Source organism: Stegodyphus dumicola, chromosome 7 (assembly GCF_044657685.1).
Source record: "Stegodyphus dumicola isolate Sdum_Otavi_A_Nest chromosome 7, ASM4465768v1".
NCBI classification, from domain to species: Eukaryota; Metazoa; Arthropoda; class Arachnida; order Araneae; family Eresidae; genus Stegodyphus; species Stegodyphus dumicola.
The window spans coordinates 25686460-25702534 of NC_140774.1; the positions used below are offsets into that span (position 1 = coordinate 25686460).

General features: G+C 31.6%; 1 protein-coding gene across 1 annotated transcript in view; it reads left to right on the plus strand.

Annotated features, from left to right (window-relative positions):
• The window catches only part of fsd (transmembrane protein fates-shifted), a 37517-nt gene extending 27792 nt beyond the window's left edge, over positions 1-9725 (plus strand). The window contains exons 3-5 of the mRNA XM_085819991.1: positions 209-295; positions 4552-4741; positions 8932-9725. Coding sequence (XP_085676117.1) covers positions 209-295; positions 4552-4741; positions 8932-9565 — 911 coding nt within the window. The 3' untranslated portion in view covers positions 9566-9725. The remainder of the gene's footprint in view (positions 1-208; positions 296-4551; positions 4742-8931) is intronic.
• Positions 9726-16075: the final 6350 nt, after the last annotated feature.

Genomic DNA, 16075 nt, shown 5'->3' on the forward strand with positions numbered 1-16075 from the left:
TTTTTTTTTTTTTTTTTTTTTTTTTTTTTTTGCTATTTTATGTAATGTGTGTAATATCATTCAGTACATAATTTATGAATAAATCATATGTTGCATATTAGATAGCATCTAGCAAAGTATTTGAACTATATGAAATTAATTACTGAATTATAATTCTTGTACTCACTGATTTTTTTTTTAAGTATATACATGTACTTTATGTTTTCAGTTAAAGATGTCTGCAGTGAAGAAACATTATGGCTTGAAAGAGACTTAGAAGAATTTCAGTTCCCAGGAACTTCTCACGAAACTCAAAGTAAGCTTAAGAGATCAAAGACTTATTTGTGTTGTTTAGTTAATAATTATTTTAAATATATAAACTGTGGCTTGACAGTGAACCTATTGCTTGGGGATTATGACATTAATACGCTATGCATATGGCAAAATGGCACTCCTGAAAGCTGACTTTTTGTTGAAAACAATGTGTTAGTTATAATTCAGATTAACCCTTTCGCCGTCCTGTCCTGTCCGCGAAAATCTCTCCAGCAGCTCTTTGTTTTTCGCAGCGTTGTTTTCTCTGTACATACGTAACTTTTGTAGTGGATGAATTTAAATGAATATTACGTAAAATTATAAGGAATTGAAGCATAATGGAAAAATAATTATATCTCTGCTTATTTCTAACAGCAGGATTAATTTGATAACATCTGATCCAGGCAGTCCACTTCTCCCATTTTGTTGTTTGTAATCTTTTACAATTTTTTTTTTTTTTTTTTTTTTTTTTTTTTACAGTTATTTTCCGTGTTTCAACATCAATCATAAAGTTATGGACTGTACTCATCAAATGTATGTCCTTCTTGTCTTTCCAATTCACAACCACATATTTTCTCTTTTTTTGCTGAGTAGACGTTGAAGATCTCTCACTGTCTTATGTAAAATGCTGCAAATATTCATAGAACACGGGGGAGGGGAAATTCAATTAGAAATAGAATGCCTGATTAGTACTGCCCTCTAGGAGGTATTAGAATAAATAAAAACAAAAACTCAAACAAATAAACATTTAGAAAGCATTTTAAAGTTTTAAAATGTAGAAAAACGTATGAAGCGTGTTACGGCCGGCCTGCAGAAGTTTCACTTGAATGCGCTAGACTCGTTACGGATGACAAAGAGGTTAAGACAATATAACTTAAACAAACCTAAATTTTGTTGTAAATAAAAGAAAAAATGAAACAAATGCTAATTGAAAGGATTTTTATTACTGTTTTATCCTTTGGCTTCCAAACAGAAGAGTTGTGAGTAAAAAAGTTTATTTGCTTTTCACTTGGTTAATGTGTTAGTAATAATTAATATAAACAATAAAATTTTTGGAATTTTTCTTTATTATGGTGGTTAGGCGACAATAAGACTATACGTCTTGATTTATTTTTTATGATACTTCTGAAAACAGTTTTTCTTCAGACAATACAATATTGCAAACTGTCCATGTTTTGTGGAATAGGACTAAGCTTTCGTACTGCATAAACCCCATTGTTAACATGTTCTATATGCACTGCTTCTTGTTGATCTCAGATCAAACAAGTCTGCATTTTCTGGCACACTTGTTGATGTCTGCACTCTTTCCTTTACGTTTTTCACTTTTGCAGTGCTATCAGTCACTACAGAAACATATTTCAATCATAAAGATTAACCTTCACTCCTCACGGAAAATAAGGTGCATGAATTTGTAATTATCACACCAGCAAGATGCCAAAATATATGAAGCCACAAACAATGAGAAAATAACTTCCTAGCCATTGCACAAAAAGGAAGGTTATGGTACTCTGCAAGTGGTATCACACAAAGAAAATGCTTTTATTGTTGAAAACTTCATTTTTCCTAAAATTTCTGTTATGTGCCAAAAGATGGCATCCTATGCCACCTATTTATGCGTGTGGTTGCACATGAAACTTTCTTACAGCTTATATTCTGTGGAATTTTGAATAAGTCAGTGTTAAATCACTGGGAGCAAAAGAGTTAATAAACCCTTCTTTAAATGTTCTTTTTTAAAAAGTTGATGATTTTTTGCCTGGCGCAGTAACTGATAGTGATGTTTCAGATAAAAGTTCCTGTACTTTTTAACAATTCTTTTAACTTCTTGTAAGTTAAAGAAGCTTTATCTTCTTCATTATCATGTGGTGTTACAAGATCTCCAATTCTTCATTTCTCATTTGATTCTTTCCCTTCTTCTGTATCGCCCACCAGCGGCCGAGCGGTAAAGTCGCTGAACACTGGTAGTTCGGTCCGAGGTTCGAATCCTGTGAAGGGGCTGGCTGCATGGGTGTTTTCATGTTTTTCCCCATGTGTAACGTGTATACGAGCCAGTTTCCCTTAGAAAGTCCTCCACGAAGGCATCCCTTTCCTTAGGCAGATAGCCCTAGTGTGCTTTGCCATAATTAAATACACACCTTCTTCCATATCTGAAAAACCTTCATTACCAATTGCTTTTGCAATTTCTTTTCTTCTCTTTCAGACTGAGAAAAACCTTTAAAATTGTTGATAACCTCTGGCCAAAGCTGACGGCAGCAAGCATTTAGTGTTGATTAATGAGCGTTGAAAACTGCATATGAATGAAATTTTAGCACTGGGCAGCTTAGATGGAAACAGCACATGTATGCCAAATCATACACTGCAAATCCTCCTTGGCGTGTATTTTGTGTATAAATATTTAAAATGATAAAAATTAGTTTATATGCATATTCTTTTATGTAGCCCTTTTAGTATAAAATATATGAAATCCCATGTACTGACGTTCTTTTGTTAGTCATATAAGATCCTTTTTTTTTTTACCATACATGCATGTTCATTTAAGAAATGAGTGATTCTTATTTATTTTTTAAAGTAAAAAACTTTCTGTTAAGAACAAGCAAGAATACATTTCAAAATGCTTTACACTTATTGATATATTAACAAGTGGGATTTAACTCCTTTATTTCTGTAGTTCACAAGTTGATTTCACATAATAATATGAAGAACCCCAAACTCTTTCCATCACGTATGCGAATTCCTTGAATTACTGTCTGTTATCTGCTAGAGAATGCTTTGTGGGACTGCTTTAAGAATCGGATTCTTTTCTGTTTTACACACCTTTCTTGGATGATGTTGCTTAAAGAGCTTGTTTATAATTTGTGGTTGAAAAATATCCCAAATGATTTTTGCTGTCGCAGCCTGTATTTCCTGTAATTAATTATAGCATTTATTCTTTTGGGTTGTCAGATAAGTTTGTTTAATTTTTCTCCCTTCCAATTATTTTAATCCTTAATTTTCAGCAAAACTTTTCACAGATTAGTCAGTAATGTAAGCCTTTATGTTTTCTAACGTCTTTCATTTTAATATCTCAGATCACAAGATCTTGTCTAAAAGAAATCTTTATACCCAAGTTTTCAGCTCAGCATTAAATCATACTACTTGCCAACTTTTTTTTCGTATTTCATTGGCACCAGGTGTTGAGTTTGGTATGGCGTCTTTCGTGAGAAATTTTTTTTTAACCATCACTTCCATAACCACATTTTTCATCTAATTATAGTTCTTGACCCTTGCAGTGAATTTGGAATATTTCACAGTGAATCATTATTGTTGATATGCACACTGTGCATCATACTCCTATCTGCTGATTGCGTGTAAGAGAGGGCAAAATGATGCAGTAAATGCCCAAGAGGCACTCCTCACAGAAATTTAAACTCTTACTTAAAACGTTCGAATCAAATTTCTTCATTATGTTAAAATCCACTTTTAATTTTGCCCACACAAGGCAAAGTCCTATGTCCCCAAAATATTATTATGTGGCAAACCAAATATGCGAATGCCCTACAGATTAGTGTCAGTTTCTGTCTTTAGAGTTTATGTTATTAGTGTGCTTTTGTTGTATTGAGTGAATTTTTTTCCCTTGTAAGGAACTGTAATGGTACTGTGGAGTTTGATGGCTGATGAAAAAGAAAGTTCCTGCATTTCTTTAGAAATACAGAATTTGCTCTTACAGTGAAGAATGAAAAAAACTTACACTGCATGAAGTTGTGCTTTATAACTGACCAGATTTTATGGATCAAAATTTGTGCACTAGTGCTGAAATTTATGCAGTTTTTGGACTTTTTTAAAGAGAAAACAAATTGCTTTGTTCATGGGAAAGAATAGCTTGCATAATTTCAAATATATGCAGTTCTCTGATGACGGGGAGAACGATAGCATTTATGATGGCAGGGATCTGCAATTCTCTGATTTTTTCCTAGGCTAGAAAAATGCTGTGTACATGGGCAAAAACAGTACAAGGGGGGGTTATTATTATTATAGATGTTTTGTTCATTTTGTATTTTGTTAATTGGTAACTGTTTAATTCTCAGTCGGTTTTGAAAATGGCTGTTGTCTTTCACATCTTAGCCTGGCGAAAAACTAGTACTCCAAGATTGCCGACTTTTTTTGAGGGGGATATGGATATTCAGAAAGTACCTAAATATTTTATACTAATAATTGTTTAATCTTTTGCATATTTATTTATTTTGTTTCTTATTACTAAAAGTCTTCTGGTGTTTCTTTGGGCAGAAAAACATGTACGATCAAAAACATTATCTCCAGATATTGAACGAAGACCTGGTATTCGTTATCCCATTGATGTTTGGTTCCTTATTGGTCAGTTTGTTAAACCTGAAGCTGTAAAAGTATTTGCTTCAATATGTAAAGATTCTTATTTTGTTAGCAGAACATACTCATTTTGGATAAATATGTATAAAAGGTAGGTGCATTATAAAATATTTCTATCTTTTAAAATGTTCTTAAATAGTATTTGTGTATTTGGGTATAATTTTTCAAAGAAAAATATTTGTTACTAAACTAAAAAAAAGTATTTATTTGAAATCTTACTTTTAAACTATGGCTTTTAAGATGATGTATTTTGAAATACAACAAGATAAGTATAATTTTCAAACTATTTATGCCATATATTTTGATTGCAGTATACTAATTCAAGCTTTACCCAGTATAATGTTAATAAACTAGTTTAATGATGAAAATATAAATGCATATAAATTGAAATAACATTATGCAATATGGAGATTAATCTTATCAAAGTTAACTTTTTAAGGTAGCTTAAACATGTAGACTTAAGAAGCATTGAAAAGAACATGCTATCTGTTAACTTAGCTGCCATCATATGAAAAGAAGATGCTTTGATACTTTTCAATAAAAAAATTTCTAATAATTCACAGCATCTATGGATGAAGTTATAAATTAACTAATGCATAAAAAAGTGCAAAATGTATGCATAAAAATTTATGATGAAAAAGTAATTTTAATATAGTAAAATATTCTTCATATTTTTATTCAAAAACACAAGAGCCAGAGATAAGTACACTCGATAGAAATTTTACAAGAGTTTGATAAAGGTAGTGTTTTGATTAGCCAAATATTTTACATTTTATTTAATTATCTTTCAGATATATTTTATGCATAATGATTGTACATGATTGTACATCTCTAGTCACCCAAAGATGAAAAAATTAGCAGTTGAACAGAAACTATCCTGAAAAGGAGTATGCCCCTAAATTAGCCATAAAATTGAATATTGCCATTCTAAGTATATGTGACTTTATAAAGTTTTTTTGGTTTTCTTATGTAATAAAAATATGTAGTTTCTCTTAGAGAGTCTTTCACAAAGATATTCTACCCCAGACAGATATAGTTTGATATACACAAATGTTTGTGAAAATTGCAGCACCATGAAAAAATTACACAAATTGAACCAAACTTACAGAAAAAATGTAAAGTGAGATAAGATATGCAAATAATTACAATTACAAAGTGATTACACGTGAGTGGAATGCAAACTGGCTGCATGCTCCATATATATTAAAAAAACTGTGAAGTTGCATTGAAATCTGTTTACCGTCTTCTGTCTGCAGTGGACATTTAATTAGTGGTCAATATGCAACGTCAACAGAGGGTGGCATATCAACAACTAGCATAGTTCAAACAAAGCTGCATCTTTTACATGCGAGAGGGAGAACTTTCCTATCGAAGAATTGCAGCCAACAAGTAGTGTAATGCCACAACAGTGATGTGTGTTTGGAATAAATGGTCAGAGAAGTACTGAGCAAGGCAAAATCCTGGCAGTGGGGTCAGGCAGTAGCTTAACAGCATGGAACGACAGACATTTCATCCGCATAGCTGTTACAGATGTTAGAGCATCTCCTTTCATGTGCTAGCACAATGTGCTAACACAGCTACAAGTGTTGTGTTGTCTAGCTGCACAGTTCGTTGCTGTCAGCTGCAGCACGAAATGCGTGCAAAGGGTTCCTGTATGCAGGATTTTCCTGTCGCTGAATCGCAGATGACTTCAAAGGGCAGACAACTTCAAAGGACATGGCAACACAATGGCTTCCATGCCCTATGGCAACAATTTGTGTTCTTCCATGAATCTCACTAAAATATGGAGTATAATGATGGAAGAGATCATCAGATATTACAGTGAGGCATATCTGCTCACACAGTGTGTTATCCAGTGTCATACTGCAGAAACGCCTGGCATCATGGTATGGAGAGCTATCGGGTATAATTGTCGATCTCATCTAGTGCAGATTCTGGGCAACCTCAAAAGTGATTGCTGTACAAGGGAATTTGTGGAGCCAGAGTTCCTCCCCATTCTTTGACACATTCCGGGTGCTATATTTCAGCAAGATAATGCCATGTATGTTTCTCTGACTGCACAAGCCTTCTTTAGGGCACAGTAAGTTTCACTTCTTCCATGGCATGCTTATTCCCTGGATATGTCACCCATTGAGCATGTCTAGGATTTCATTGGTTGGCAAATCGCTCATACAGCTGGTGGGGCACACGCTAAGATTGAACTATGTGTAAAGTCAAAGCCATATGGAAAACCTGTATGATTCAATGTCACAATGCATACAGGCTCTCATCGCTCACTGCGGTGGACACATAAAGTTCTGATTTCCGACTTTTTTTTTTTTTTTTTTTTTTAAACTTGTAAATTTGATCATTTATTTGTACCATATACTATGTGGAATAAATTTCATTCAGTTCCAACTATTCCTTCATGGTGTTGCATTTTTCAGTTATTCTACCATAGGTAGATATTATTAGATATAGTTATTCTTACCCAAAACCCCAGATAGTTATAGCTTGTTCATATATTATAGTAACTAATATAAGTGTTATTTAACTTTTAAAACTAGATATTCATCATGACAATAATTGTATAATTATGGTGATTTTCTTGATATTCTTGCAGGACATCAGGCTGCATATCAACAGTAAATAGCAGTAGGTGAATAATGTTATTTTATTTAAGGAATTAAAAGAAGAAACGTCTGAAATTTCTGCAAAATTGTAATGGTTCAATACTGCCAAATACAAAGAAATCAGTTTAAAAATTTTTCCTTGAAGATTGCACAATATCGTGAATTGATCAGAAAAAATTAGAAGGCTTTTCTAAAGCCCTGTAACTTTGAGGAAATTTTTTTTATATGTATTGTTTTAGACAGATTCTATTTAATGCACCTTTCATAATAGCCTTGCATATTTTCAAAAAAAAATTATGGTTCTAAAATATATCTGATATATGAAAAGTTTAACTGCAAAATGATTCATTGAGGGATATATTTCTGCATGAAAAAGAATTGTCTGTTGATCAAATTTTCATTGCAGATAAGACAGTCATAGACTGGAAATGCTCACAGTTGACCTGACATGAGTACTGTGCAGTTATAGGACTGTATTTAGATTACACGTGTCTTTGCTTTTCCATGTACACCTTTTTATTAATACAGTAGAAGTCCAGAAATCCACAAAGCTTGGGAGCAGAGGTTGTGCGGATTTTAGGATTTTGTGGATTTCAGGACAGGAAAGATAATATTCAGATTAAAAGTGCAAAATAAATAAGGCCTATTAGATACATTTAATTAAATTATTATATACATTATAACAATAATTTATTTTATGCATTAAATTATTATTACATATATATAAATTGATTATATTATTTGTTTATATTAGGCACTTCTATTTTTAAATATAATGAATCTCCTTCCCCTTTTCTCACAGTAGTCCTGAAATTAGAACCCCAACACTCCGCTGCTGCCAGAACAACTTGTACAAGATAGCATCGAGGTTTGCCGATTTCGCCTCATGTAAAGATTTCTGGTTTCAGATTCCGGTGTTAGAATCACTGTTGCTGTAAAATTTCGACAGCTTTTCTTTATTTTTCCGTATATCATACACAGTCCATGTCGCAATTCGATATGATTGGTATAAACCAAGGAGTAGCACCTGCCTCCATCTTTTGCAGAATTTCCACTTTTTGCATTACCGTCAATGCAATGTGTTTACATTTTTCAACGTTGCAAGCAGTAAAATCATGAGTGCATTTCTTATCTGTCATTGTATTAAAAAGTGCTGAAATTTAAAATATTCTTAATTTATCCGCAAAATATCCGGATAAAAAAAAAGGCAGCTCTAAATAATCTCGTGAAATAGCAAAGCTCAGAAAGTACAACAACATGAATCGTGAACTTGAAAGAAGAGTTGAGTGAATTGTCTGCTTTTTTACCTGGACGCAGATTGCAGGGGAAAAAACTTTTATCATGATGTCAATAATTTGGTATTTCCGTTATGACTCATTATTATTCGGTAGTTATGATGTCATTATCCGGTGGTAAGTATTTTTTCTTCGATATTTCGTACTCTATGTTGCGGTTTCCAAAACCTATAAACTAAATGTTTACATTTTAAGAGGCAACCCGGATTTTCGGTATTTGACTGTAGTATAGAAAAATCGGGAGTTCATTATAAGTGCGTATGTTTGTTATAATTTAGATCTCCATGCAAATTTGTATTTTTTAAAATGAAATCTATTTAAATGTCATTTATGACAACTGTTTCTTTCCTTCTTTTTTTTTTTTTTTTTTCCAGACATTATCAAGCCGGAGCTCATCTTCCTCAAAGATTGCAACCTGAATGTATTCAAGCTTCTTTCTGCTTAAAAATGTCTGTTGTTCGAGCTCTTTATTACATGTATCCCCATTTTACTAATCAACTTTCAACTCGTATGCAATCAATGGATGTGCATTCCTTGTCAAATCTTTGCTGTACATCAATGTGGCGGGTGCAACAAAATGGAAAGTGGTTGTTTCACTTTAAATTTCAAACACCTGTATCTGCATCTTGCTGTCCTGTGTCCTTTGGAGTTGTCATACAGGATTTATGGACAGGCAAAGACAGCTATGATGGGAAGAGTCAAGAAGCCTATGTAAATCATAATCCTGATGAAGGGAGTAAAATTTTACGTGTTTCTTGTTCTCATTTTGTAGCTGTTCCACCATTTGTAATGGGAAGCCGCCTGTCGGATGTTCGCATTAATTTGACTCAGGACATGCGTCGCCAGAAATTGCAATTAACATTTTGCTATGCAAACTATAGCCAAAAAAATAAAAGCACAAATTCAAAAACTGGGGCATATGGTGATGTTGTGGAGTTTGATCCTGTAGAAAGCATCGTGATTCTAAATTGGTGGCATCCTCAATTTCCTACTAGTTTCAAAGTTTAACATTTCTTTTCTTCATATTTCTGCTAAGTTCTGTATGAAAATAATTTGTAAATTCTGTACTTATTTTAAAAATTTCTCATTTACAAAGGCCAGTAAGAGAATGTTACTCGCAAACAATTTTGTGTTTAACGAAATATTGCAATAAATGTCTGCAACTTTGTGTTTGATTATTTTGTACACTGCTACGCAAGTTTTTCTCAGAATGTGTTTGGTTTCTTAATCTAATGAGAATTCATTAGCTTTTACGAAAACTATCATAAAAGTTCCCTCTTGTTCTAAATTAAAGAAATTTAACAATAAAAAATTGCTAGGCAACATGTAATTAATTTAAGACAAAAACTAAGTTGACACAGAAAACATGGAGTTTTGTGGTAAAGAAACATGTAAAGATTTTGCTCATTAATTTTAATGTATAGAATTTTTTTCACAAAAGTATTGTTATGACAAATTTTAATGAGGTTTTCATAATTCTTTTATGCATCATATTTTAGTGGTTCTCTACTCCCCATTTTATCATGTTAGAATGACATTCCATCCTAAGATTATTTAATTGGTACATTTTAAATGTGTAAAATTAAAAACATTACATTTTAATATAGTACAAAGGAATTAGTTTGGATTTAAAGTTTCTTGTATGCAGTAGTGATATGTCATGTATTTAACACAGTTGAGGCGTTTGAGTAAACTATCCTCTATTTAGCACAGTTTTATTAAAGAATCATAAAGTAGAATAACTATGAAATCTCTATTTAACAAGTTAGAGAGTTTGCTTAGCTCAGATAGAACACAAATAGAATGAATATCAAAGTTAGCAATCTTTACAAACATTTAACCTACTGAGTGTTACGGATTTAGCCCTGAAATTTCAAAGTTCCTCAGAATGTCGTGAAAAAAATTGTATTTTCTTAACTATATTTAAAAAATGATTCTTTTACATTGTACCTTGATTCCTTTTCTTCCAATACGCACCCAAACATTAAAAGCTCGCAGAAATTTTCATGTGTAATGAATAAGAAAACCAGCCTTCTATACTGAATTTTCCATCTGTAACACAAGTTCTATATATTAAAACAAGGTGTTAAACTATAGAACTTGCAAGAGATTCATAATACATAAATTTATTGATATAAATTATATTTAATACCTTATATTTTTCCTTTGAGTCATACAATTTCAGACAAACCATAGACAGTCTCTGCTTTGAGCCTTTTGATTCAATTTCAATCTACAAATTTAAGATTGAACAAATCCTTCTTATAGCCATGAAATCCTTCAGTTTTATAACTCCTTATATATTTAAAAATACGAAATCTAAATTAACTATTAAGCGAAATGTAACAAACAATCATTTTTTGATAGCTCTTATTATTTTTATCTGTATTCAATGCACTGCTTTTGCATTTCCTATTTTGAGATTTAGAAAAACCAATCTAACAAGGATTTGAGGTTGGCTTCAGAGCTTGAACAGATTACCTTTGAAGTAATGTTAGATTCCTGACATTTTTTTAATATTATTAAATTCAATCCAAATTAAATTTTAAATAAAGAAATGTCCCTTATTTCTTGTAAATAATAAAAGAATTTACTTTCTAAGAGAGGAAAAAAATATTTGTCTTATTTTCATGTTTCCAGGCTTCATTTTACAGAAAAGTGAAAACAGAATGTGTTTTACTTTCAGAAACAAATTATTTACAAACTGCTGAAATAATGTGCATCTAAATTTAAGTAAATGTTTATGCAGAAGTCGGACATACAGAGCAAATTTTAAATAAACAATATAATACCAACATTTTAGTTCTCAGATTTAATTGCTTGTATTATCTGGTTTTTACAAAAGCTTTCCCACCAAAAAATGTTCTTAATAAAATAAGGAATTCTAAATCTATGAGTTTTCTGCCAACATATTGGTAGTTTTTCAAAACCTTCGGCTCAGAAACTTGGTGGCTGCAAGTCCAAAAACAGAACACTCATTTCAGATGCCCTGTGCAGAATGGGAGATAACACCAGCAAGATGTAGTTACAGGTTTTGAAAAAAAGTAGAAGTCTGAAGGAGCAATGTTGGAGCTATATGATTGATGTGGCAAAAGATCCCATTCAAGTTCATATACCCATTCATGCTGGTGAATGCAATATGTGATCTTGCATTATCTTGATGGAACATTACCTTTTTGTCCCGGAACTCAGTTTGACTTTTTTCCTTGACAGCAGTGTCAACATCTGCTGTACACTTTAATATCGAGGGTTTTACCTTTTCCCAGACACCCTTTGTGGATAATAACACGGTAATCCCACCAGATACAAAGCATGATCTTTTTTGTTGGTCAAATTGTGCTTTGGGCGCTGCTGACAGGGAGCAGACCATGACAGTCTTCCCCAGTTGCCCAAGAGAAGACCAACCCCCTTTTCAGCCTATGTTGTTGAAGTAAATCCACTTTTCATCTCTTGTGATGATGTGGTCCAGAATTCTGTCCTTGCATTGATATTCGGGCAGATTAGTGAAGGTCTGACTAATTAGTACAGGATGACTCAAGCAGTGCTTATCTGCTCGAGTCAGCTCATGCAGCACTCAGCTTCTTGAATGTCATAGTCCTTGTTTTTGAAGTTTCGATACTACACCTTCACAGTGTCACATGATACAACATTAGTACCTAAAACTGTACACACGATTTGGTGACAGGGTTCGTACACATTTCTGCACACGGGAAATTAAGTACTTTTAAGGACCATTAACGAAAAAATTAAGGACCTATGAGCAAATGGGAACTGAATAAATTCAATTGATATTATCCATGCCTTAATTTCACTTTTGTAATACCATCCTAAAAATGAAATAGATACCTAAGTAGTATGCATTATTAATAAACATGAATTAACATAATTATTAATAGGTTTGAGAATAAAATAAACTTTATGCAATTTATCAAGTAGCATTAAATTTTTTAAACTTATAATAGTGGACATATTTGAAACAAGATAAGTGACATTTATGTTTTACTAACCGTTAGCTTTATGTTGATTTCTTTTGTGTCTCATTTTGTCACATACTTGGTCAGTCTAGAGGTTTAGTAAATAGCAGGTAAATTTTGTGTCAAACAGCATAGGTTGAAATGAGAAGTAAGATCATAATCAGCATGATTCTTAACCAAAAGACTGAATGTTGTCACCACTGCTGCTTGTCTAGAAAGAGACCTGCTGATTAGAGCAAACCTGAAAGGCCTGACCTAGGCACGGTTGACAAGTGTTGAAAGTTAGTCAGGCTCTGTTTGATGCCGTTAGTGTCATAGCTTCGTGTAGAGTTCCAGGGATTGTAACCCCATTGATATACCTTATGGTTCCAATAAGCCGTGAAAGCACCAGAAATGATAAACTGTTTTGTATTATTTTAAGTCTCACTAGATGCAAAGAATAAGTTTTACTTGAATTTTTTCATTTTTTTATTAAATCTTGTGACCACAGTGAGTATTGATGAAAGGAAATAACTCACTTTAATATGTAAAAATAATTTTAAGGGTATGCAGTTAGTTATAAATAATTAAATTAGGTAGTTTGATAACCTTAGTCATTATGGATTTACATGGCCATTATTAAATTTTATTTTTTAACAATATTTGTTAAAAAAACACTATTAAAATCAAAATCTAATAACATTTCACAGTTTAAAATACATGTAATTTATGACATTAGAATAATTACACATTAAAAGCTGCAAAACATTTATGTCTTGTAACAACAATACTCAAAAAATATTTATCCATCATTTTAACTTGAAGCTTTACCATTTTAGCTACTTTATATCGATTTCCTTCTCTTTAAGCATCTTTTCTAACAATTACAGATTTGTCTCAATATGCAAACCAATGCTCTTGCTCGTTTCAGCGTGCTTTATGTCCTAACTTGCCAACATCTCCACAATGTACCTATGAGGGTTCTATTGATCTGGTAAAAGTTAAATAGTCCAAAACCCACCGACAGACGTGAAGAATATTATCGCTATGTCTGAAAGTATTTACAATATCAGACAAAAGTTTAAATAAGCTTCTTATTTAAAAGGAACTTAGACCAAAAAGGCATTTTCCAATGCTAACAAAATCAATTACAGCTCACGGTGACGTAATTAAACAAGAACAGTCTAATTAAAACTAAAAATGTGGACTAGCGGTCAAAGATTATACAATTTAATTTGGCTCAGTAACTTTATCATATGAGGAAATAGAAATGGAAAATTATGGTAAAGGCTCAAATCGTAAACAGTTGGGTAATTTACATAATAACTGCACATATTTTTTGAAGAATAATTTTCTTTATGTATTCAGTTTTTTTCTTCAACACATTTCCTTTTCATTTTAGAATTTTTGGATTTAATTAAGGATTTCTGTTATTCTAAAAAACACTAAATGTATTTAGAATTTATACAAAAAGCGGCTAATTTTATTTCTTTAGTAATATGAACATTCAGAAGAAATATGAAACATATATGATAAAGGCAGGTTACAGAGCTGATGTGGCAGAATTTTTAAAATTTAGTGACACACCGAACAACAAAATCTTGAAATGAAAAACTTTTAGAATTTAGAGCAGACATTGGAAGCAGAAATTAGAAGGGCACTAGGCAGCAGAATTTAGGATCCACAGAAATTGCATCAGGTGGGAAAATGTGTACCAGCTCTGTGTATGATGCATTAAGACATATTAGATGAATCTTTTAAATTGTAAGTTTTCAATTTATTTATTAATAAAAACATCCATATCTATAATGCTTGCCCATGTGATAAGATTAGAAGCTTTTTTAATATTTTCCATGCTTGTGTCTAGTGAAAAGTAGGGAAGATAAACATGTTAAGATTCTAGAATCAGAAGTAAAACATTCAAATATTATGTTTTCATTGTTCTTCAAGACATTCTCAAAAAAGTAAGAAATTCATTGCAAACTTTCTGTAAAATACATCCATTATGCGTTGATACCATTTGGACATTTTTCATTTTGTCACATATTTCTCGAATCTTCTAGAATCATGGGTCTACAAATCTTGCCTTCAAATCCTTCTAAACTTTCCAAGCTGCAATGTCTAAACTCCTAAAGAAAAATTATCCCTACCAATTCTGCAACAGTAAAAAGGTAGAAATATTTTGGAAAAAAAAGGGAGGGAAAAAGTGTAAAATTAATTTTATAGAGAAAACTGATGCAGACAATCACATGAGAAAAACTCTTTATTATGAAAAATTAAAAAGGACATTTTTAATTAATTATATAGCTAATTTTGCTTTTGCTAAGAGCTGTTTTGTAAATTGTGCTTTATAGCATTATACCTCATTTATTTTTCAGATTAAAAATATTGTTAAGTTGCCAAAATGAAACTTTATAATATGACAGCAAAAAATAATAATGTTTTATTTTAATCTTATTTTTTAAATATAATTTCAATATATTACCATTATTTTAATGAAATTTATCAATGTTACAATGTTTAAAAAAAAATGTCGAAAAATTCTGATTTCGGAATTAAAAATTTTCTATAGAAACTGATCTTAAAATCACCAAACTGTTGATAAATCACCAAATTTAGAACCGTTTAATAAAACAATTCACGTCCTCAAAGCGAAAAGTTATTTAAGAGCTTTTTATTAAAAAAAATGAATTTCGAAATGCTTATGTTTCACTTCTTGCTTAGAAATTCGAGTATTTATATTAGAAATAGAAACAAATTATAAACCATGAACCCATTCAAAAGAAAACCATATATGTCAGTGAATTGCCAAAAATATTCCTCCAAAATGCTAATTCACACTCGAAATGCCAGTCGTAAAAACAGACAGAAATTTCAGATTAAAATTAAGGACCAAAAATTGATTCCAAAAAATCTAAGGACTGTACGAACCCTGGGTGACTTTTGTAACAGAACAGGAAGTAAATGATGGTTCTAATCTGGTAGCTTAATAGTTCCATTTCAAACACCTTGTACTTAATAATGATATATATATATATTTTAATTTCACAATGCAGTGTTCTAAAGCAAGTCTCTTTCTCTTTCTTTTAAATGCCAAAATATGATTAAACATGGCAACATGAACTGTTTGCACAGACAATATTTGCAGTGCCAGGAAACTTTCATTAAAACCCAATATTTATATGAAAATCTAATATCATTAGGAAATAAAAAGTTTTACTCTTTTGGTTAGTAAACTGTATATACTTTTAAGTTTTATTTTAAACTCATTTTTCCAAATGGAAAGCATACTATTTTTAATTCAAAATTATTATGGTTCATAAAATTAAATGATAGTTTTAAATTGCGTGAAAATTATTTTGTAGGGTCAAATAAAGAGTAAATTTTTGGACTTGTTATATACAGCTGATCCATAAATTAAGGAATTTGTCAGTACACATAACATACTATTGTATTAAAAAATACATAATGTCACTATAGCCTGGTTTTCTTGAAAGGATTAATGAAAATTTTAAAATTGGCAGAAACTTATAGGAATGTTTTCAGTTGAGATACAGTGAACTCG